The sequence below is a fragment of the Bufo gargarizans genome, chromosome 2 (assembly GCF_014858855.1).
Source record: "Bufo gargarizans isolate SCDJY-AF-19 chromosome 2, ASM1485885v1, whole genome shotgun sequence".
Classification (NCBI taxonomy): Eukaryota; Metazoa; Chordata; class Amphibia; order Anura; family Bufonidae; genus Bufo; species Bufo gargarizans.
Window position 1 is genome coordinate 27,967,960 of NC_058081.1, and position 23,452 is coordinate 27,991,411.

General features: G+C 44.2%; 1 protein-coding gene across 2 annotated transcripts in view; it reads right to left on the minus strand.

The window, feature by feature from the left end:
* LOC122929259 (chromaffin granule amine transporter-like) overlaps nt 1-23,452 on the minus strand; it is a 325,489-nt gene that overhangs the window by 216,751 nt on the left and 85,286 nt on the right. Inside the window, exon 2 of one of the 2 annotated variants that reach the window (XM_044282775.1) lies at nt 8,199-8,331. In XM_044282775.1, coding sequence (XP_044138710.1) covers nt 8,199-8,313 — 115 coding nt within the window. In that variant the 5' untranslated portion in view covers nt 8,314-8,331. Of the gene's footprint in view, nt 1-8,198; nt 8,332-23,452 lie in introns of those variants that run through there. The other variant, XM_044282776.1, reaches the window with a different exon arrangement.

A 23,452-nucleotide genomic window follows, 5' to 3' on the forward strand; every position in this document is an offset into this window, starting at 1 on the left:
GCCGCCGCTGCCCACCTAACTAACTGATGGATAAAAGTTATTTTTTTGGGGTCAATGGGCTCAGGGCAGGGTAAAAAGATTGTGCCCTGCACCCACACAACTAATTGTATGTAGATCGCTGAGTTAGATTTTCTCCTATTCTCTCCCTGAAGTCACCAGTCCAGCAGCATCCTCTCCCTACACGTGCAGCGCTACGTGACTCAAGCTTATATAGAGCCTGGGTCACATGCTGCACTGGCCAATCACAGCCATGCCATTTCGGGTTCGCTCAACCCTACCCTATCCCCATACTCTTCACCTATCATTTTATATTACCACACAACATTGCTTTTTAAACTATACTGCCTCTGGAGCCAACTAATTCTTGATTAATTATCCTTCTCATTAAATAGGTTTTTATTAACGATCACAAAAACCTCTAGTATGTGCAAGTTATTTCCTATATTTTATATATTATATATTATTATTTTATATACCATATTCTTCGCCCTATAAGACGCTCCGGCCTATAAGATGCACCTAGGTTTTTAAGGAGGAAAATAAGAAAAAAAATATTTTTAACCAAAAGATGTGCTTTTGGTGGGTTTTGATTTAATGGTGGTCTGTGCATGACACTATTATGGGGGATCTGTGGATGACGCACTGTCATGTGGGGGATCTGTGGATGACACTGTTATGGGGGATCTGTGGATGGCACTGTTATGGGGATCTGTGGATGGCACTGTTATGGGGGATCTGTGGATGGCACTTTTATGGGGGATCTGTGGATGGCACTGTTATGGGGGATCTGTGAATGGCGCTGTTATGGGGGATCTGTAGATGGCACTGTTATGGGGGATCTGTGGATGGTACTGCTATGGGGTGGGAGATCTGTGGATGGCATTGTTATGGGGTGGGGGGATCTGTGGATGGCCTCGTTATGCTTGGGGGATCTGTGGATGGAACTGTTATGGGGGGGATCTGTGGATGACACGATAACAGTGTCCCCCAATACACCTGCCCTCTGCTCACCAAAGTATTTATAAAAATGAATCCTTATCCTGCTATTAAGTTTAACTAACGCCGCGCTCTCCCATGTTCCCATGTCCCCCTGTATCCCCACAGCACTTACGAACAAACTTCCATAGCAGGCAGAGCGGACTGTAGCAGTAACGTCACTCACTGATGTTGCGCGCCTGCTTCATTCATAAAGTGGGAGGAGCAGGCGCTCAACGTCATTGAGTGACGTTACTGCTGCCGTCCATCAGGCTCAGTCCTCGGTGACTGGCCGAAGAGAACCTGGTTTACCCAGCTCATCCAAATGAGTCGAGGGCAATATTGGAGGCTCCCCCTCATCAGACCCTGTTGTCGTGGGACATTCACCTCTGCTCAGATCTGCACAGGTTCAACCTGACAGCCAGGAGGTTGATCAGTCCCTTCCCAGAATATAAGGGCTTTCAGAGTCGGTCATTCAAGAGCGGACTCTACCAAGAGAGCCTACTAACAGATTATGAGGATATTCTTAACCTGGTGTACCGCAAAGAAGGTGGTGTCTGCAGATCCGCCTCTCTCCACCATCCTTCAGTTCCTGCAAGACTGCCTTGACAAGGGCCTTGCTGCATCTACTCTAAGGGAATAAGTTTCAGCATCTCAGCTTGCCTCAACAGTTTTTTTTTTTCTCAGGACCCACTCATCAAACGGTTCCTTTGAGGCACCTAAGGTGTTAGGTGCAATAAAATAAGTAAAATAACAAGATCTATTGGAGTGCCGTGGCTTTATATCATTTTCTGACGTTTACGGGGACCAAGAGACCGGGATCCGACGCTACAGGCACCGACCACCACAGACTGGAATAGCTGTTAGTGAGTAGTGCTGTCTTATTGTTACATTCCTTAAAGGAGCTGAGAGATTAAAGCCTACAGTACTGAGACCCATTCCTCAGTGGGATTTATCAGTAGTTCTCAAGGGTTAGCATCTCCCCCCTTTGAGCCTTTGGAGGAGGTAGATTTCAAGTTTGTCATTTGGAAACTTGTTTTTCTCCTTGCAGTGACTTCAGCCAAGAGGGTCTCTGAGCTTCAAGCTCTCTCAGCACACAAGCACTATACCATCTTTTTACAAGACCGGGTCCTTCTTAAATTTCTCCCGTACTTTAGGCCTAAAGTTCCTTCATTCCAGAATATCAACCAGTTGATATCTGTCCCGATTCTTTCTACACCTTCTACCTCCTCCAAAGAACCTATTAGACATCCATCTGGATCTCGAGATGCCTCCGGATCTATGGGGATAGATCAAGGGAGTTCAGGAAAGATGAAAATCTTATAATCCTATTTGCCGGTAAGTTTAAAGGCCGTGAAGCATCTGAACCATCCATCAGTAGTTGGATTAAGGAGGCTATTACAATCTCTAAACCCTCCGGGGTTCGTGAAGGCCCATTCTACCAGGGCCGTAGCTACTTATTTCACCAAGAGGAGTCTTCTTCCGCTCGACATGATTTGCAAGTCTGCCTCCTGGAGCTCTGAATCAACATTCATCTCCCATTATAGACTAGATGCCAGATTAGGTGAATACTCGGCCTTTGGGCAGACTATACTTGATTCTGTCAAGCATGAGGGCCCTCCCTAGGGGTTCTTCTTGCTATCTCCCCATCTGTGCTGCTGGTAGGACTTAAGGGAATCGTTAATTTCTAGTTTCCTTAATCGTTAATTTCTTTGTCCTAACAGCAGCATACAAATATCTCACCCTACTAAGGTTGGTTTTTCTTCTTGCTATAACACAGTGGGCTGGAGGTGATTCCCTCCTGTATAGGGGATACTTAAGTGTTTTATTGTTTTATTGCTTGGGCTCATAAAAAATTCTACCAGTCCACGGGGGGTGGGGGGGGGGGGGTTAACCCCATCTGTGCTGCTGTTAGGACTAAGGGAAAACAAATTATCGTTAGAAATTAATGATTTACCCAGAAAACATTTTTCGCCCTATAAGAGTTTTAGCTTGTGGGCAAATATGTAGAAGATAGTATATTCTACATATTCGCCCACAAGCTAAAAGTAGGGCTGGATCATTGTCCAGCGCTATATTACCATATATTCTTTTTTTTTGAATATTCGTAATATTCTAAAAAAAATAATATATAGCTATATAGCGAATATAAAAAAAAAAATATAGAGCAATATAGCTAATATATAGTGCTATATTAGTTTATTTGAAAATTCATAGTTTTTATTCCATCTGAAAACATGATTCCTCCATGCTTCTTGCTTGTGGGCCGAAGAGTCATTGGCCCACAAGCATGAAGCAGGGAGGAATCATATTTTCAGATGGAAAAAATGATAAATATTCTAAAAAAAAAAGAATATATAGCATAGATAATGCTATATCTTTGTTTTTTAAAATATTCGTCATTTTTATCCATCTGAAGTCTTGATTCCTCACTGCTTATGTTGCTTGTGGGCCAATGACTGTTCACTTCAGTTGGAAAAAAAGGACAAATATTCTAAAAAACAAATATATAGCACTATTTCTTCAATGACGAATATTCTAAAAAACTAATATATAGCAATAGTGCTATATATTCATTTTTTAGAATATTCGTCATTTTTTTTCCATCTGAAGTAAACAGTTTGCTGTTGTGAGATTGTGAAAACTCAAATCCAATGGTATATTCTTACCCTGAGGCATTCCATGGTGATGGGGACGCTCCATGCGCACGGCAACTGGCACTGACTGGAGCTGGCTGAAATCCTAGGGAGCCCGGACAGATAAGAACAGTTTTTTTGGGAACAAGACACCCTAAGCAGGGAGGAATCATGTGTACTGTTCACTTCAGATGGATGATGAAAAATGACGAATATTCAAAAAACGAATACATAGCAATATATTTTAAATATTCGCAAATTAACGAAGTGGCGATATTTCTGATTAAAATTCGTTATTCGAATATTTGTGCTCAACACTAATAATGGAATCTAGAAACCTCTGCAAGGAAAAAGAATGGCGTAGTTTTTAAAATATATAATGTGATATTTTTATACAGCAGATTGTTACAGACTCGGCGATACCCAATATGTCTATTCTTTTTCCTAGGTTTTACACAGTAAATGCATTTTTCAACGAAATCTCATTTTTGTGTTGCCATTTTCTGACTGCCCTATTTTTTTTATTTTTCTTAGGTAGGGTCTCATTTTTTATTTTAGTTTTTACAGAATTCACCTGTATCTCATGTGATATTTTTATAGAGCAGGTTGTTACGGATGTGACGATACCTAATATGTCTATCATTTTTATTTTTGTTAAGTTTCACGCATTTTTGTGTTACCATTTTCTGACAGCCATATTTTTTTTATTTTTTAAGCGATTGTGTTAGGTAGGGTTGCATTTTTTGTATTTTGGGCTAAATACACCTCTTTGATCACTTAGTATTGCACTTATCACACTAGTATTACTTTTTTTTTTTTTAGGGAAGGTGACCAAAAATGGCTGTTTTGGCACTTTTTTTTATTTTTATTTTTACTGCATTCACCTGACAGGGTGGATCATGTGATATTTTTTTATAGAGCCAGTCGATATGGACTCGGCAATACCTATCCTTTCCTTTTTTTTCCTATTTTTTACAATTTTGTTTACTACTTAATTATGGGAAAAGAGCGCTTTTTTTTAAATTATGCAATACTTTATTTTAAATTTTTTTTTACTTTTTATTTTTTCAACAACTTTTGGAGGTCTGATCCCCTTTACAATGCATTACAATACTTCTGTATTGTAATGCATTGGCTGTAAGTGTATTTCACACTGTAATATACGTACAGCCTTCCTGCCTGTGAGATCCAAGGGACTGGATCTCACAGGCTTACATGGAAGGCAGCCCTGATGCCTGTGTAAGGCATCGGGCTGCCTTCTCTGCCATCGGGTCCCCGTCCCAGCAGCGTGGGTACCCGATGCGGAAGGAGACGGACCTTCTTCCCTCCACACACCCCGTAGTAGGTACTATTACGGTGCTGGTCGGGATGGGGTTAACTACAAAGTCGTGTAGGGGTAATGTGACAGACACTGTACTCATGATTCGTGACTTAATTAATTGCCGTACAAAAGGGGTGGTATATCTGTAACGGATCTCCTGGCACCCTGACTGGGTACCTCCATTGATGGATGCTCCTAGTGCTTCCCAAGAGCTCCAAACACTTCACTCGACACCGTAACCACCACAGGAACAATCAACAGAAACAGCTCTTACAAGAGCGAGGGGTTATAGCCAGGGGAGTATACAGCATATAGCAATCCCTACACACATGAGACGAGGCTCTATGTTGAATGTAAAACAGGAACTCTTTAATGGGTTATTTTTCAGCCTTTTATGTAGGTCTCCTAGCAAGGGACACTGCCCCTGGGGCCCTTGTAGAAGACTGTGACAGTTGTTGTTTAAGCAAATCACATGCATTTACAGTATTGAAACCTTCCCAGCAATTGTACACAAAACCCCCTTCCCTCTGTCTGTATCGCAATCAACAAAATACAATGGGCATTGTCTTTGACGCAATCAACAAAATACAATTACCAAATCACATTGAGCTTTGCCTGTGATACAATTATCAAACATAATGGGCTATCCTAATCACTCACAGGCAGAAAACACAAATTTTTCCTGAAACACAGAAAACACCTCAAAACCCCACATTTCCCCAAAATTTATACATCCATGGATAGCTTTAATCTAGGTGAAAAACATATAAAAAAATCACCCAGATCTAAGCAGGGGTTCCCGGATTCCATGGAAGTCACATTTGGCCGACCGCAAGCATGGCTTTCCTGCCCAAAACAGTTCCAAAGATTTAGTCTGTGCGGCCAGTCTGTCTTCTCCTTCAAAAATAGTATATGGGCCATAGTCCTGAGGCAAGAGGCTGGCAAACAGGCCCCTCCAAAACCCAGTGGCGAGGTTATTTTCGCCACAATATCTAATTACCAGTGATTGTCGCCTATAATATGTAGAAAAACATGCAGAACATTTTGCGGACGCATTAGCAAACATATCTGTGATATCCGAAACAAAAAAGACACCTCAGTGGCTAGACATATTGTTGAGGCACACAATGGGTACATCAAATGTCTGTGGTTTACAGACATTGAATGGGTTTACTGCTCACCAAGAGCGGGCGATTCGGATAAAAAACCTCCAAAGGAAAGCTTGTTGGATCTTCAAGTAAAGGACTCCCAGCCCCCACGGTTTAAATGAACAACTAAACTTTGACTGCTTCCTGTAATCTGGACAGTCATGCCATTTACTTGCGACACTTTCTGTCCCTGTATGTACCTCTCTCTTAGGATTTGATAACCTGTTTAGTTTTTTCCTTTTCTTGTATTTTCCTTTGAACAACATCTATTTATTATTATTATATACTTAAATTTGTGCTACTGCCTGGTTTTCATAGAGATTTCTCCTCCCCATAAATGTTCTCATATGTGTGGCCTTGTGTAATACTACACAGAGGATGTATCCTAGAGGGATGGCGCCAGCGCTCGGCCTGCTGTTGCCTAGCAGCGCTGAGGCCGTGCTATCCTCCCAGCCATGCCTCCCTCCCCTCATCTACTATGCGGCAGTCATGCGCTCCCAGCTTCTCACCGTTGCTGTCCTCGGATGATCCGGAAGTAGGAGGAGAGAACGGTTTCCATGTCTATTTAAATGGCGGCGCGGTGTTCCACGTGGCTGAGGGACATGTTTTCAGCTCTCCCCTTGTTGCACTAGTTGATACTGGACTGGTAAACTGTGGTAATCACCCTTTCTCCTTTTCTGGTAGCCCCTGGTCCCCGGATGAGTCCGGGGCAATATCAATAAGACAAAACGTGTCAGGACAACATCTTTGTTGCATATTAATAAAATTTTTGGGGGCTGTGGGCATATTTTGTTTCCGCTCCCTTTTTTCTCCCACAAAATAGGGATTGACAGGGTTTGTATATAGGGCCAAGTTCCGGATGGCGCCGCCCTTGTCAGGGCGTTGACTCCATATTTAGGAGGACATTAGGGCACAATAGACCTGACAGGGCAATTTAGGGAGAGTTTCTAGCATATCTTGCACCCCTTTCCCCTGTGCTGGCAAAGCCCCAACAGCCCGCAAACTGAGTGTCTATTGATCTAACTACATACCGGAAAGACCATACCATGTTTTTGTTGATTATCTAGTTTATTCCTGTCTGTTATTTTAGACACAAGTATAATAAAAGTTATATTTTAATTCACTCATCTACCATTATCACTACCCTATTTGTTGATAAGGCCCCAAAATAATACTAATAATACTGTCACCTCATACCGTCGTTTACAAAAGGGGGGTCACTTTTTGGGAGTTTCTACTGTAGGGGTGCATCAGAGGGTCTTCAAATGTGACATGGCAACTTAAAATTATCCCAGCGACATTTGCCCTCCAAAATCCATATGGCGCTTCTTTCCTTCTGTGCCCTGCTGTGCGCCCACACAGCAGTTTGGGGTGTTTCTGTAAACTGCAGAATCAGGGTAATAGATAGTGAGTTTTCTTTGGTTGTTAACCCTTGCTGTGTTACAGTAAAAATAGATTAAAATAGAAAATCTGCAAAAAAAGTGCAATTTTTTAATTTCACCTCTGTATCCCTTTCATTCTTGTGGAACACATAAAGAGGGTTAATAAAGTTAGTAAAATCGGTTTTGAATAACTTGAAGGGTGTAGTTTCTAATATGGGGCCATTTATGGGTGGTTTCTACTATGTCAGCCCCACAAAGTAACTTCATAACTGAACTGGTCCTTTAAAAAGTGGGTTTTGTAAATTTTCTTAAAAATTTTAAGAATTGCTTTTTCAATTCTAAGCCTTCTAAAGTCCTTAACAGTAAAATAGCATTTTCAAAATGATGCAAACATTAAATAGATATCTGGAAAATGTACAGTAACAACTTTTTTATGAGGTATCATAATCTGATTTAAAAGCAGAGACAAACATTAAAATTTTTAGAAATTGTAAATTTTTTCAAATTTTCAATAATTTTTTTAATTTTTTATGAATAATAAACATATTGACCATACATACCACTAACATGAAGTACAATATGTCACGAGAAAACAATCTCAGAATCGCTTGGATAAGCATTCCAGAGTTATTACCACATAAAGTAAAACATGTCAGATTTGCATAATGTGAAAACAGCCAATGGCTTGGTCTGGAAGCGGTTAATGAACATGTAACATCTTAAAAGGCAGACATACCAACCACTGTGTAAAGCATATTATCCAATAATAGAGCTAAAGAGACCACCACAAGGACCACCTCTCTGGAGCCCCTCTTTTCTTTAATCCACCTGCACGGGCTGCACTCCATCATGGCACCACAGGGATCACCCTTCAAAAAAAAAAATTAAAAAAGAAAAAGTTAAATCTTACACAGAATTACTCCACCAGGCCTTGTGCACATTGAAATTTTGGCTTCAGTTCTTTTGTGTATCACATTAGGGCTGAAACGATTACTCGATTGAATCGAGTAATTAGACACAAAAAAATCCTCGATGCAAATTTTTTTGCTTTGAGGATTCGTTTGTGTCATGTGACTACTCACCGCTCCCCCTGTCACCTGTCGGCTCATACCGCGCTGCACTTTCCTCCTGACATATCGTCAGGACATAGTGTACGTAAGCGTGCACTATGACCTGACGCTGTGTGACATCAAGACGACAGTCCAGCGAGCGGGAATGAAGATGGACGAGCTGTGGAGTGGCGCCCCTACCGGACAGGTATTTATTTCACTGGTGCTGGGGACATGGCTAGGAGGGGGAGATGGTGGCACTGGGGGGGAAAGCTGGTGGCACTTGGGGGAAAGCTGGTGGCTCTTGGGGGGGAGCTGGTGGGACTGGGGGGAAGCCTGATGGCACTGGCAGGGAAGCTGATGGCACTGGGGGGAAGCTGATGGCACTTAGGGGGAATTTGATGGCACCCAGGGGGCAGCTGGTGGCACTAAGGGGGCAGCTGGTGGCACGGGGGGCTTATGAGTTTTTATAAAGAAAAGCATTTTTTAATTTGTTTTTGTTATTAGAGTACTCGATTAATCGTTGGATTATTCGATAGAATACTCTATTACAAAAATAGTTGATAGCTGCAACCCTATATCACACATTCCTGTAAATCCATGCACAAGGAAATAAGGATCGCTGTAGGGCTCCGTATCTTCTGATAAGGTGCAGAATGTACCCCTTCAGGGTGGGTACCCACATAAGTGATAGTGTAAGGACTTTGGTCCAATAACTGATTGTGGTTCTTGTTCCAGTGCAGTATTTTTATATTTTACAGGATCTCTGGTCACAGTCCTCACAGAGATGAGCTCTACCTTGATCTCCTCCACTAGCCTTCACAGACATGCCTGCCTACAGTGGAGAAGCAAACAATTTGGGCTAAATGAGTGCTGCATATTAGTGTTGAGCGCGAATATTCGAATATCGATTTTTTTTTCGATATTCGCGAATATTTCAAATATAGTGCTATAAATTTGCTATTTCGATTTTTTTTATTTTTATTGTTATATTTTTTTCTTTCCCACTGACGAATGTATTCGTCATATTTCTCAAAACGAAGATAACGAGGTATTCTCCATCTTCGTTTTAGCTACCTATTCGTCAACTTCGCTAATTCTAGCAATCAAATAGAAAAGTTGACTATAGAGACAGCTAGGTTTAATTCGCTATGCGATTATATTACTTAGCTTTTTTTTTATAAATAGAATAATTATAATACTTGATAATTATAATTATTCTATTTATTAAAAAACAATAATAATATTATAATCGCATAGCGAATTAAAAACGGCTGTCTCTATAGTCAACTTTCCTGTTTGATTGCTAGAATTTGCGAAGTTGACGAATAGGTAGGCTAAAACGAAGATGGAGAATACTTTGTTATCTTCGTTTTGAGGAATATGATGAATACATTCGTCATATTCGTCATCTTCGCTAATTCTAGATATCAAACCAATAGGAAAGTAGCCTTAAGTTATAATCGCAATACGCAATTTTTTAAATCGCATATTAATCGCGATAACTAGAATAATGACGAATATTCAATTTCGACGAATATGAAACGAATATCGAAATCGAATATGGCACCTGACGCTCATCAACTGTATCTTAAATTTCCACTTGTGACCCTAACTTAGGCAATATCCCATAATATAAGGACCATCTTCTAGCCCCAGAACAAGGTACAGAATGACAGTGTGTGAGGCACCTCTACCACCCTGCACATCTCACATGTATAAAAGGGTAATCTTCTTAAAGGGCTTCTGTCACCCCACTAAAGTGATTTTTTTTTTTTGGGCTAGTGAAATTAGTTATATTGCGATATATGACAATATAATTGTGTTACTTACTTTGATCCAGCAGTTTCTGCAAAAAACGAAGTTTTAATATATGTAAATTCGGTCTCTACCAGCAAGTAGGGCGGCTACTTGCTGGTAGCTGCTGCAGAAATCCGCCCCCTCGTCGTGTTGATTGACAGGGCCAGCCGGGATCTCCTCCTTCGGCCCGCCCTGTCGGCATTTCAAAAATCGCGCGCCTGTGTTGATTCGGCGCAGGCACTCTGAGATGAGGAGGCTCGTCTCCTCAGAACTCCCTCAGTGCGCCTGCGCAGAAGACGTCATTCGCGCAGGCGCACTGAGGGAGTGCTGAGGAGACGAGCCTCCTCATCTCAGAGCGCCTGCGCCGAATCAACACAGGCGCGCGATTTTTGAAATGCCGACAGGGCTGGCCGGAGGAGGAGATCCCGGCTGGCCCTGTCAATCAACACGACGAGGGGGCGGATTTCTGCAGCAGCTACCAGCAAGTAGCCGCCCTACTTGCTGGTAGAGACCGAATTTACATATTATAAAACTTTGTTTTTTGCAGAAACTGCTGGATCAAAGTAAGTAACACAATTATATTGTCATATATCGCAATATAACTAATTTCACCAGCCCAAAAAAAAAAAATCACTTTAGTGGGGTGACAGAAGCCCTTTAAAGGGGTAGTTCCATAGAAAATGTATCACATATTACCTGACTATATGTGAATATTCTAAGAACATTTTTTTTTTTTTTTTTTTACAAAAAAAAGGTGAATGATTTTCTGGGTATCATTTTTGGAAGTCACTCAGTATTCTATTTCCTGTCATGACTCTTTGACTTCCACTTTGTTGTGACTTTTAGCACAGCAAATAGTCCTGCTTACCTCTCTCAGACCATTACTGTGACCAGAGAGACTCCCCTCCCTGTAGTGACTCTATTAGAACATCACACATACCACTAAACAATGCAATCGTCTTCTAGGGTCATCTTTATCTAGGCCTATAAGAAGAGAACAAGGCAGTCACACTATTATCCCAATTCTACACTTACTATTATCATAAGAATTATTCTTGAGATGTCTTACCCTTACAGCAGCAGTAAACTGACAATGCATTACCTATTTATATAGGAAGGCTTATCATTTTTACTGACTGCTGCAGAATAAGTGTTTTTTAGTTAGTTTTCAATGACAGTACTGCCAAAATAACAGCCAAAAATTCTAGGAATATATTGATTTAAAAAACAAAACAAAAAAAAAAACACCTTTTTTTTTTATAGAAGTAACCCGTTAAATTAGAGGTATTGTTTATAATGCACTTCTCCTAATGAACCTTATGAACATCACTGGAGGTGCCAGAAGAATGGAATTTCTCCAGAAGTGACCTAAAACAGTCAGAGACATTGATGCAGAACACTGGAGTATCAGGAAAAGCCATAGTTAGAAACAGGCTGAAGTCAGGGCAGGCAGAGTACAATCAATCTGATAAACAGGCTGAGGTCAGGCAGCAAAGGGTCCATTAGGAGGTTAGTCACAGGTCAATAAACAAGCAGAAGTCAGTACACAAGCAGACAAATAAATACAGCAAATCTTTTCAGGAACTAGCATGCTAGGAACCTATTACTCAGGCACAATCCCACTGGGAAGTGCCCACAAGTGACCAGCCATTGGCTGGTGTGAACTAGGCTGTTTCTGCTGGCCCTTTATGAGGAGAGGCAAAGCTGGCAAGCTGGCTGCAGCCTGCATGGTGAGACAGAGCTACACTGGCTGCCAGGACCATAGGGAAGAGGAGGAGAGCAGGAAACAGAATGAATGATGATTAGTGCTGATCACAAATATTCAAATTTCGAATTTTTATTGCGAATATAGGTACTTTGAAAATTTGTGAAAATTTTGAAGTTATATATATTCGTAATTTCGAATATTCCAAATTTTTTTCCTTTTTTTTTTATTCGATTTTTTTTTTTTTAAATCAGTACACATGATACCTCCCTGCTTCTAGCTTGTGGGCCAATAAGAAGGCTGCAATATACTTGACTTTAGGAGTAGTAGTGTTTGCAAATTTTGCTCTACATTAGTTTTTTCGAATATTCGCTATATTGCTATATATTCTTGTTTTAGAATATTACGAATATTCGAAAAAACTAAGTTATAGCAATATAGCGAATATTCAGAAAAAAAACAAATATAGAGCAATTTAGCTAATATAGTGCTATAATCTTCTTTGTCTAATAATTGTAATTTTTTTCTCATCTGAAGTTTAGATTGGAAAAAAATTACAACTATAAAAAAAGATTATAGCACTATATTAGCTAAATTGCTCTATATTAGTTTTTTGGGAATATTCGCTATATTGCTATATATTCTTGTTTTAGAATATTACGAATATAAAAAAAAACTGAGTTATAGCAATATAGCGAATATTCGAAAAAAAATAGAATATAGAGCAATTTAGCTAATATGGTGCTATAATCTTCTTTGTTTAATAGTTGTAAATTGAAAAATTTGCAATAAAAATTTGAATCCGGAAATTCGAATTACGGAAATTTGCATATTACACAATCATTACCTTGCCGATTTTTTTCATAAAGAAAAAATCGTGATTTTTCGAATTTATGAATATTCGACGAATATTCTAAAAAACTATTCGCGAAATATCGCGAATTCGAATATGACCCCTGCCGCTCATCACTGATGATGATGATGACGGGAGCCAGGGGACCAGGACAGCAGAACGGAGCAGCAGTGACCATGAACTGCCACTATAACAGTACCCCTCTGCCCCCAACACCCTCTTTTCTTTGGTCCAGGAAGTTGTAGGATATTTTTTTTTTTCATAAGAATGGGCGCATCATGTTTTCAGCGGGTTCCCAAGACCTCTTCTCTGGACCAAAACTCTTCCAATCCACCAGGAAGATTTGCTTCATGTCCAAAATATTCTTGACATCATCTACTGTACATTGTTTGTGTCGACAGATGCAGCAGCAGGAGCAAAACCTCTGGAATAGTGACTGAACAAAACTGGCTTGAAGAGGGACACATGAACGGAATTAGGAATATGTAAAGAAGAAGTAAAGTGTAACTTAGAAAAAAATAACTATCTCGGCACTATCCCTACGCATTTAAGATGTCAACAAAAGTATCCTTACGTCTACACAGTGTTTTAATCTAACAAAATAAAAAGGCTAAGTAAACCAGCCCGCCCCTTGCTACACATACAACAGCAGGTATATACGGCTCACCAGACTACATTTTTAACCCCATGCATGAAAGACAAAAACAGGTGCAACATAAATATTATAGGTAAAAATGTGTAGGATTATAGCAGAGCTCGAGATGGTTCAGAGGAGGGCAACTAAAGTAATAACTGGTATGGATGGACTACAGATCCCAAGAAGGTTATCAAATTTAGTGTTATTCACTTTAGAAAAAGACGACTGAGGGGAGATCTAATGACTATGTATAAATATATCAGGGGTCAGTATAGAGATCTCTCCCATCATCTATTCATCCCCAGGACGGTGACTGTGACGAGGGGACATCCTCTGCATCTGGAGGAAAGAAGGTTTGTACACAAACCTAGAAGAGGATTCTTTACGGTAAGAGCAGTGAGACTATGGAGCTCTCTGCCTGAGGAGGTGGTGATGGTGAGTACAATAAAGGAATTCAAGAGGGGCCTGGATGTACTTCTGGAGCGTAATAATATTACAGGCTATAGCTACTAGAGAGGGGTCGTTGATCCGGGGAGTTATTCTGATGCCTGATTGGAGTTGGGAAGGAATTTGGCTTCTACCTCACTTTTTTTTTTGCCTTCCTCTGAATCAACGTGCAGGATAACAGGCCGAACTGGATGGACAAATGTCTTTTTTCAGCCTTATAAATGATCTTACTATCAGTGCGGAGGTTAACGCTATTGTTGAGCGAATCAAAGTCCATCTTGATTGAAGACCTTACACGAAATCCAGTGCGCGGTGACATATGACGTCACCGCGCCGGCCAACGTGATAAAGTTATCACGGGCCGTGTAAGATTTCGCGCCAGACCTTCACTCAAGATTAGGGATGAGCGAACCCGAACTGTATAGTTCGGGTTCGTACCGAATTTTGGGGTTTCCGTGACACGGACCCGAGCATTTTCGTAAAAGTCCGCGTTCGGGTTCGGTGTTCGTCGCTTTCATGGCGCTTTTTGAAAGGCTGCAAAGCAGCCAATCAACAAGCGTCGTACTACTTGCCCCAAGAGGCCCTCACAGCCATGCCTACTATTGGCATGGCTGTGATTGGCCAGTGCAGCATGTGACCCAGCCTCTATTTAAGCTGGAGTCACGTAGCGCCGCACGTCACTCTGCTCTGATCAGTGTAGGGAGAGGTTGCAGCTGCGATGTTAGGGCGAGATTAGGCAGTGATTAACTCCTCCAAAAGACTTCATTTAGAGATTGATCTGCAGCTGTGGATGATTGAACTGCTGCTATTCAATTGCTCACAGTTTTTAGGCTGCCCAGAGCGTTTTTCATTCACTTTTTTCTGGGGTGATCGGCGGCCATTTTGTGTCTTGTGGTGCGCCAGCACAAGCTGCCACCAAGTACATTTAACCCTCAATAGTGTGGTTATTTTTTGGCTATATCCTACATCAGGGTGAAGCTGTCACACCAAGTGCATTTAACCATCAATAGTGTGGTTATTTTTTGGCCATATACTACATCAGGGGCAAGCTGTCACCAAGTGCATTTAACCCTCAATAGTGTGGTTGTTTTTTTGCTATATCCTACATCAGGGTGAAGCTGTCACACCAAGTGCATTTAACCCTCAATAGTGTGGTTGTTTTTTGGCCATATACTACATCGGTCAAGCTGTCATACCAAGTGCATTTAACCATCAATAGTGTGGTTATTTTTTGGCCATATCCTACATCAGGTTCAAGCTGTCACACCAAGTGCATTTAACCATCAATAGTGTGGTTATTTTTTGGCCATATCCCAGTCTAATTCTGTCTGTAAACGTATACCTGTCACCCAGCGCCTAAATAATAGGCCTCAAATTTATATTCATCCAAATCTGTCATTATTGCTGTAGCTGGTCAAGTTATTTAGTGTCCGTCAAAGCACAGTTTTTGTTCTGGGTTGAAATACAATTCCCAATTTTGCAATTTCCTAATTTAGTGGTTTCTGGTGTATCAGACCTACTTTAAATCTATCCCTAAAAGGGTATATAAGATTCAAGGTGCAGATAGGGTCATTCTCAATAACTTCACACACACGCTACTATGCATATCCCAGTCTAATTCTGTCTGTAAACGTATACCTGTCACCCAGCGCCTAAATAATAGGCCTCAAATTTATAGTCAGCTAAATCTGTGGTTATTGCTGTGGCTGGGCAAGTTATTTAGTGTCCGTCAAAGCACAGTTTCTGTTCTGGGTTGAAATACAATTCCCAATTTAGCAATTCTCTAAATTAGTGGTTTCTGCTGTATCAGGCCTACTTTAAATTTATCCCTAAAAGGGTATATAAGATTCAAGGTCCACATAGGGTCATTCTCATTAACTTCACACACACGCTACTGTGCATATCCCAGTCTAATTCTGTCCGTAAACGTATACCTGTCACCCAGCGCCTAAATTATAGGCCTCAAATTTATAGTCAGCTAAATCTGTGGTTACTGCTGTGCCTGTATTAGTGTAATACGGTACCTAAATAGATAGCCAGATAGTGTTAGGTGTCTGTAAAAAAAAAAAGTCTGAATTTGAATTCAATACATTGGGCCAAATAATATTTTTGTTGTTGTGGTGAACGATAACAATGAGGAAAACATCTAGTAAAGGACGCGGACATGGTCGTGGTGGTGTTAGTGGACCCTCTGGTGCTGGGAGAGGACGTCGCCGTTCTGCCACAGCCACACGTCCTAGTGTACCAACTACCTCAGGTCCCAGTAGCCGCCATAATTTACATCGATATTTGGTGGGGCCCAATGCCGTTCTAAGGATGGTAAGGCCTGAGCAGGTACAGGCATTAGTCAATTGGGTGGCCGACAGTGGATCCAGCACGTTCACATTATCTCCCACCCAGTCTAATGCAGAAAACGCACAGATGGCGCCTGAAAACCAAGCCCATCAGTCTGTCACATCACCCCCATGCATACCAGGGAAACTGTCTGAGCCTCAAGTTATGCAGCAGTCTCTTATGCTGTTTGAAGACTCCGCTGGCAGGGTTTCCCAAGGGCATCCACCTAGCCCTTCCCCAGCGGTGGAAGACATAGAATGCACTGACGCACAACCACTTATGTTTCCTGATGATGAGGACATGGGAATACCACCTCAGCACGTCTCTGATGATTAGGAAACACAGGTGCCAACTGCTGCGTCTTTCTGCAGTGTGCAGACTGAACAGGAGGTCAGGGATCAAGACTGGGTGGAAGACGATGCAGGGGACGATGAGGTCCTAGACCCCACATGGAATGAAGGTCGTGCCACTGACTTTCACAGTTCGGAGGAAGAGGCAGTGGTGAGACCAAGCCAACAGCGTAGCAAAAGAGGGAGCAGTGGGCAAAAGCAGAACACCCGCCGCCAAGAGACTCCGCCTGCTACTGACCGCCGCCATCTGGTACCGAGCACCCCAAAGGCAGCTTCAAGGAGTTCCCTGCAGTGGCGGATTACAATAGGGACGTTCGGGTCGGCAGCCCCGGGCCCAGCACCGCTGGGGGGCCCAACGCTGACCCGAACGCCCACATACTGCGGCGGGGCACGGGAGCGCATAGCTCCCTGTCCCGTCGCCGATCACCGGCATTCACCGCATAGGCCTCAGGCCTTGTAGGCCTGAGGCCTATGCGGTAGTGAAATCCCGGCGCAGGCGAGCGTGATGACGTCATCGCGTGCCTGTGCCGGGACGCAGCACTGTGACGCGCCTGACTCATCCCGCCCGCCTTCCTCTGCGAGCAAGCGCCTGGCCCTGGACATAGGTGAGTATTTATTTTTTCATTTTTTGTTCATTTTTTATTTTTTTATTTCATTTGCCTACTTGGGGGGGGGGACACAGGAGGACCTATTAGGGAAGATAAATCGATTACATGGGTGGGAATGTGGGGGCTGTATGGGGCCAAATTATTATGGGAGGGAATACTATGTGGGGGCAAATTACTAGATGGGGCAGTGTGGGGGCAAATTATTATGAGGGAATACTATGTGGGGGCAAATTACTAGATGGGGCCGTGTGGGGGAAACTATTGTGTGGGGGCAAATTGCTGTGTGGGGGCAAATTATTATGGGAGGGACTACTATGTGGGGGCAAATTTCTATCTGGGGGTAGTGTGGGGGAAACTATTGTGTGGGGGTAATTGCTATGTGGGGGAAACTATTGTGTGGGGGCAGTGTGGGGTAATTGCTATGTGGGGACAGTGTGGGGTAATTTCTATGTGGGGACAGTGTAGGGTAATTGCTATGTGGGGGCAAATTACTATGTGGGGGCAAATTACTATGTGGGGGCAGTGTGGGGAAAACTATTGTGTGGGGGCAAATTATTATGAGAGGGAATACTATGTGGGGGCAAATTACTAGATGGGGCAGTGTGGGGGCAAATTACTAGATGGGGCAGTGTGGGGGCAAATTGCTATGTGGGGGCAGTGTGGGGAAATTGCTATGTGGGGGCAGTGTGGGGCAAATTACTGTGTGGGGGCAAACTACTATATGGGGGCAGTTTGGGGGCAAATTACTATGGGGGATTACTATGTGGGGGCAGTGTGGTGGAAATTACTATATGGGGGTGTTGCTATTGGGGAGGCACTATAGGGGCAATTCTATTATTTCTGGGGACACTATACAGGGATTATTGCCTGGAGCACAATAGAGGGTGTTATTATTACTGGGGGTCTCTAGGGGACATTATAGCTGCTGTAGACACTATTGGGACATTTGGGGTAATTTATCAAACTGGTGTAATGCAGAACTGGCTTAGTTGCCCATAGCAGCCAATCAGATTCCACCTTTCATATTTGACAGCTCTTTTGGAAATCCAGTTCTACTTTACACCAGTTTGATAAATTACCCCAATTATATCTTTCAGGGTCACTATTTTTTCAGCAGTATAGTTCCTGGGGCATTGGGGAGCACAACGGGCACAGTATTGGGGGTGGCAGGATGACGCTGTGGGGACACCAGGATGAGGAGGTTGATGGAAAAATTGAGAAATCTAACGTGTCTGTGTTACAAACTGTAGAGGCGAGATGCGGCTGAAACAATTTGCCATGGTGGTCTGGGTCAAATGGAGGAGAAGAGGAAAGAGAAGGTCTACATGACAGGAGATGTCACTGGATGTAACAGGTATGTGGTGCTGTATTCTCCTCCATGTCTTTTTTATTACAATTATATGTATTTTAAATTTGACGACCACATTTTTCAGTTTTAGGACCCAATTTGGGGTATTTTTTTTTTTTTGTCTGTAGATGTCATATGGCCTAAGAAGAGACTGTGGCGCTCATAAAGCACCGCAGCCTCTTCATACAAAAACAAAACAAAAAACTAAACTAAAATGGGGGGGGGGGGGGGGGTAGACAGCCCCGGGCCTATCATGCACTTAATCCGCCCCTGGTTCCCTGGCATGGCACTTCTTCAAAGAATGTGCTGACGACAAGACCCGAGTGGTTTGCACGCTGTGCCATCAGAGCCCGAAGCGAGGTATTAACGTTCTGAACCTTAGCACAACCTGCATGACCAGGCACCTGCATGCAAAGCATGAACTGCAGTCGAGTAAACACCTTAAAAACAAGGAAGTCACTCAGGCTCCCCCTGCTAACTCTTCTGCTGCTGCTGCCTCGGCCTCTTCTGCTGCTGCCGCCTCGGCCTCTTCCTCCGCCTCTGGAGGAACGTTGGCACCTGCCGTCCAGCAAACAGGGGATGTACCACCAACACCACCACCTCCGTCACCAAGCATCTCAACCATGTCACACGCCAGCGTTCAGCTCTCCATCTCTCAAACATTTGAGAGAAAGCGTAAATTCCCACCTAGCCACCCTCGATCCCTGGCCCTGAATGCCAGCATTTCTAAATTACTGGCCTATGAAATGCTGTCATTCAGGCTGGTGGACACAGACAGCTTCAAACAGCTCATGTCACTTGCTGTCCCGTAGTATGTTGTTCCCAGCCGGTACTACTTCTCCAAGAGAGCCGTGCCTTCCCTGCACAACCAAGTATCCGATAAAATCAAGTGTGCACTGCGCAACGCCATCTGTGGCAAGGTCCACCTAACCACAGATATGTGGACCAGTAAGCACGGCCAGGGATGCTATATCTCCTTAACTGCACACTGGGTAAATGTAGTGGCGGCTGGGCCCCAGGCAGAGAACTGTTTGGCGCACGTCCTTCCGCCGCCAAGGATCGCAGGGCAACATTCTTTGCCTCCTGTTGCCACCTCCTCCTACTCAGCTTCCTCCTCCTCTTCTTCCACATGCTCATCCAGTCAGCCACACACCTTCAGCACAGCCCGGGGTAAACGTCAGCAGGCCTATCACGATCGGCGTGACTATCACATACGTGACACAGAGGGAGGGAAAGAGGAAGGCCCTGCCCAAGTGAGAGGGAAGGTGGTGACCCCTGACTCACCTTGCGGCTGGCACCTGGCTGCCCTGACGTCCCTAGACGGGTTCCTCACCCGTACGCCGATCACGTGCCTAAAACCCTGGCTTTCCCTAAGATGAGCCCTAGATAGTGAACAGGGCGGTGGGAACACTAGTCCGCACCACTAGCTCTAAAGGAAAACACCAAGGGGAGGACAGACAATACAGACTCAACATATAATCCCAGGTGGGCGACAACAAGAGACAACAAAAAGCCCAACAGGGATCCGGAGGGTAGCACTCTGGAACAACAACCAGGATTCACAGCTCCAGTGGGTCAGTATAGAAGTCCAGGCAGGAAGCTCTATAACTGGCAACTAGAGAAGTGTGAGAGGAGAATATAAGGAGGTTGGGAGTGGCAGACAAGAAACAGCTGAGGAGGAGAAGCTACGGATCCCTGAGTGAGACAAAAAGGATTGCAAGGCAAACACAGAAAACAATCACTAAGAAACAACAGTGATCTTTAGACATAGAGCGCGCAGCCACCCGCTGCGACTTCCTGACCCCGGGTATAACGGAGTCAGACGTGGCTCTTGACACCCTCGTGACAAGGCCATTCTGAAACTCATATGTTTGGGGGACAGGCCCCACACCGCACAGGAGTTGTGGTGGGGTATAGAACAACAGACCGACGAGTGGTTGCTGCCGGTGAGCGTCAAGCCCGGCCTGGTGGTGTGCGATAATGGGCGAAATCTCGTTGCAGCTCTGGGACTAGCCGGTTTGACGCACATCCCTTGCTTGGCGCATGTGCTGAATTTGGTGGTGCAGAAGTTCATTCACAACTACCCCGACATGTCAGAGCTGCTGCATAAAGTGCGGGCCGTCTGTTCGCGCTTCCGGCGTTCACATCCTGCCGCTGCTCGCCTGTCTGCGCTACAGCGTAACTTCGGCCTTCCCGCTCACCGCCTCATATGCGACGTGCCCACCAGGTGGAACTTCACCTTGCACATGCTGGACAGACTGTGCGAGCAGCAGCAGGCCATAGTGGAGTTTCAGCTGCAGCACGTACGGGTCAGTCGCACTGCGGAACAGCACCACTTCACCACCAATGAATAGGCCTCCATGCGAGACCTGTGTGCAATGACGCCGTTATCAGCGTTACAATACCACTTCTATGTCTCCTTGAGAAAACACTTAGGGCGATGATGGAAGAGGAGGTGGCCGAGGAGGAGGAGGAGGAAGAGGGGTCATTTTTAGCACTTTTTAGGCCAGTCTCTTTGAAGTGACTCAGAGAGAGGTTTTTTGCAACATCAGAGGCCAGGTACAAATGTGGCCAGCCAGGACCCACTACTGGAGGACGAGGAGGATGAGGAGGAGGTGGAGGAGGATAAGGATGAAGCATGGTCACAGCCGGGTGGCACCCAACGCAGCTCGGGCCCATCACTGGTGCGTGGCTGGGGGGAAAAGCAGGACGATGACGATACGCCTCCCACAGAGGACAGCTTGTCCTTACCCCTGGGCAGCCTGGCACACATGAGCGACTACATGCTGCAGTGCCTGCGCAACGACAGCAGAGTTGCCCACATTTTAATGTGTGCGGACTACTGGGTTGCCACCCTGCTGGATCCACGGTACAAAGACAATGTGCCCACCTTACTTCCTGCACTGGACCGTGATAGGAAGATGCGCAAGTACAAGCGCACGTTGGTAGACGCGCTACTGAGAGCATTCCCAAATGTCACAGGGGAACAAGTGGAAGCCCAAGGCCAAGGCAGAGGAGGAGCAAGAGGTCGCCAAGGCAGCTGTGTCACGGCCAGCTCCTCTGAGGGCAGGGTTAGCATGGCAGAGATGTGGAAAAGTTTTGTCAACATGCCACAGCTAACTGCACCACCACCTGATACGCAACGTGTTAGCAGGAGGCAACATTTCACTAACATGGTGGAACAGTACGTGTGCACACCCCTCCACGTACTGACTGATGGTTCGGCCCCATTCAACTTCTGGGTCTCTAAATTGTCCACGTGGCCATAGCTAGCCTTTTATGCCTTGGAGGTGCTGGCCTGCCCGGCGGCCAGCGTTTTGTCTGAACGTGTATTCAGCACGGCAGGGGGCGTCATTACAGACAAACGCAGCCGCCTGTCTACAGCCAATGTGGACAAGCTGACGTTGTTAAAAATGAACAAGGCATGGATCCCACAGGACCTGTCCATCCCTTGTGCAGATTAGACATTAACTACCTCCCCTTAACCATATATTATTGTACTCCAGGGCACTTCCTCATTCAATCCTATTTTTATTTTAATTTTACCATTATATTGCGAGGCAACCCAAAGTTGAATGAACCTCTCCTCTGTCTGGGTGCCGGGGCCTAAATATATGACAATGGACTGTTCCAGTGGTGGCTGACGTGAAGCCTGATTCTCTGCTATGACATGCAGACTGATTCTCTGCTGACATGAAGCCAGATTCTCTGTTACGGGACCTCTCTCCTCTGCCTGGGTGCCTGGGCCTAAATATATGACAATGGACTGTTACAGTGGTAAGTGACGTGAAGCCTGATTCTCTGCTATGACATGCAGACTGATTCTCTGCTGACATGAAGCCAGATTCTCTGTTACGGGACCTCTCTCCTCTGCCTGGGTGCCTGGGCCTAAATATATGACAATGGACTGTTACAGTGGTGGCTGACGTGAAGCCTGATTCTCTGCTATGACTTGCAGACTGATTCTCTGCTGACATGAAGCCAGATTCTCTGTTACGGGACCTCTCTCCTCTGCCTGGGTGCCTGGGCCTAAATATCTGACAATGGACTGTTCCAGTGTTGGGTGACGTAAAGCATGATTCTCTGCTATGACATGCAGACTGATTCTCTGCTGACATGAAGCCAGATTCTCTGTTACGGGACCTCTCTCCTCTGCCTGGGTGCCTGGGCCTAAATATATGACAATGGACTGTTACAGTGGTGGCTGACGTGAAGCCTGATTCTCTGCTATGACATGCAGACTGATTCTCTGCTGACATGAAGCCAGATTCTCTGTTACGGGACCTCTCTCCTCTGCCTGGGTGCCTGGGCCTAAATATATGACAATGGACTGTTACAGTGGTGGCTGACATGAAGCCTGATTCTCTGCTATGACATGCAGACTGATTGTCTGCTGACATGAAGCCAGATTCTCTGTTACGGGACCTCTCTCCTCTGCCTGGGTGCCTGGGCCTAAATATATGACAATGGACTGTTCCAGTGGTGGGTGACGTGAAGCCTGATTCTCTGCTATGACATGCAGACTGATTCTCTGCTGACATGAAGCCAGATTCTCTGTTAAGGGACCTCTCTCCTCTGCCTGGGTGCCTGGGACTAAATATCTGACAATGGACTGTTACAGTGGGGGGTGACGTGAAGCCAGATTCTCTGCTATTGGACCTCTCTCCTGTTGATATTGGTTAATTTTTATTTATTTTATTTTTATTTTTATTCATTTCCCTATCCAGATTTGTTTGCAGGGGATTTACCTACATGTTGCTGCCTTTTGCAGCCCTCTAGCTCTTTCCTGGGATGTTTTACAGCCTTTTTAGTGTTGAAAAGTTCGGGTCCCCATTGACTTCAATGGGGTTCGGGTTTGG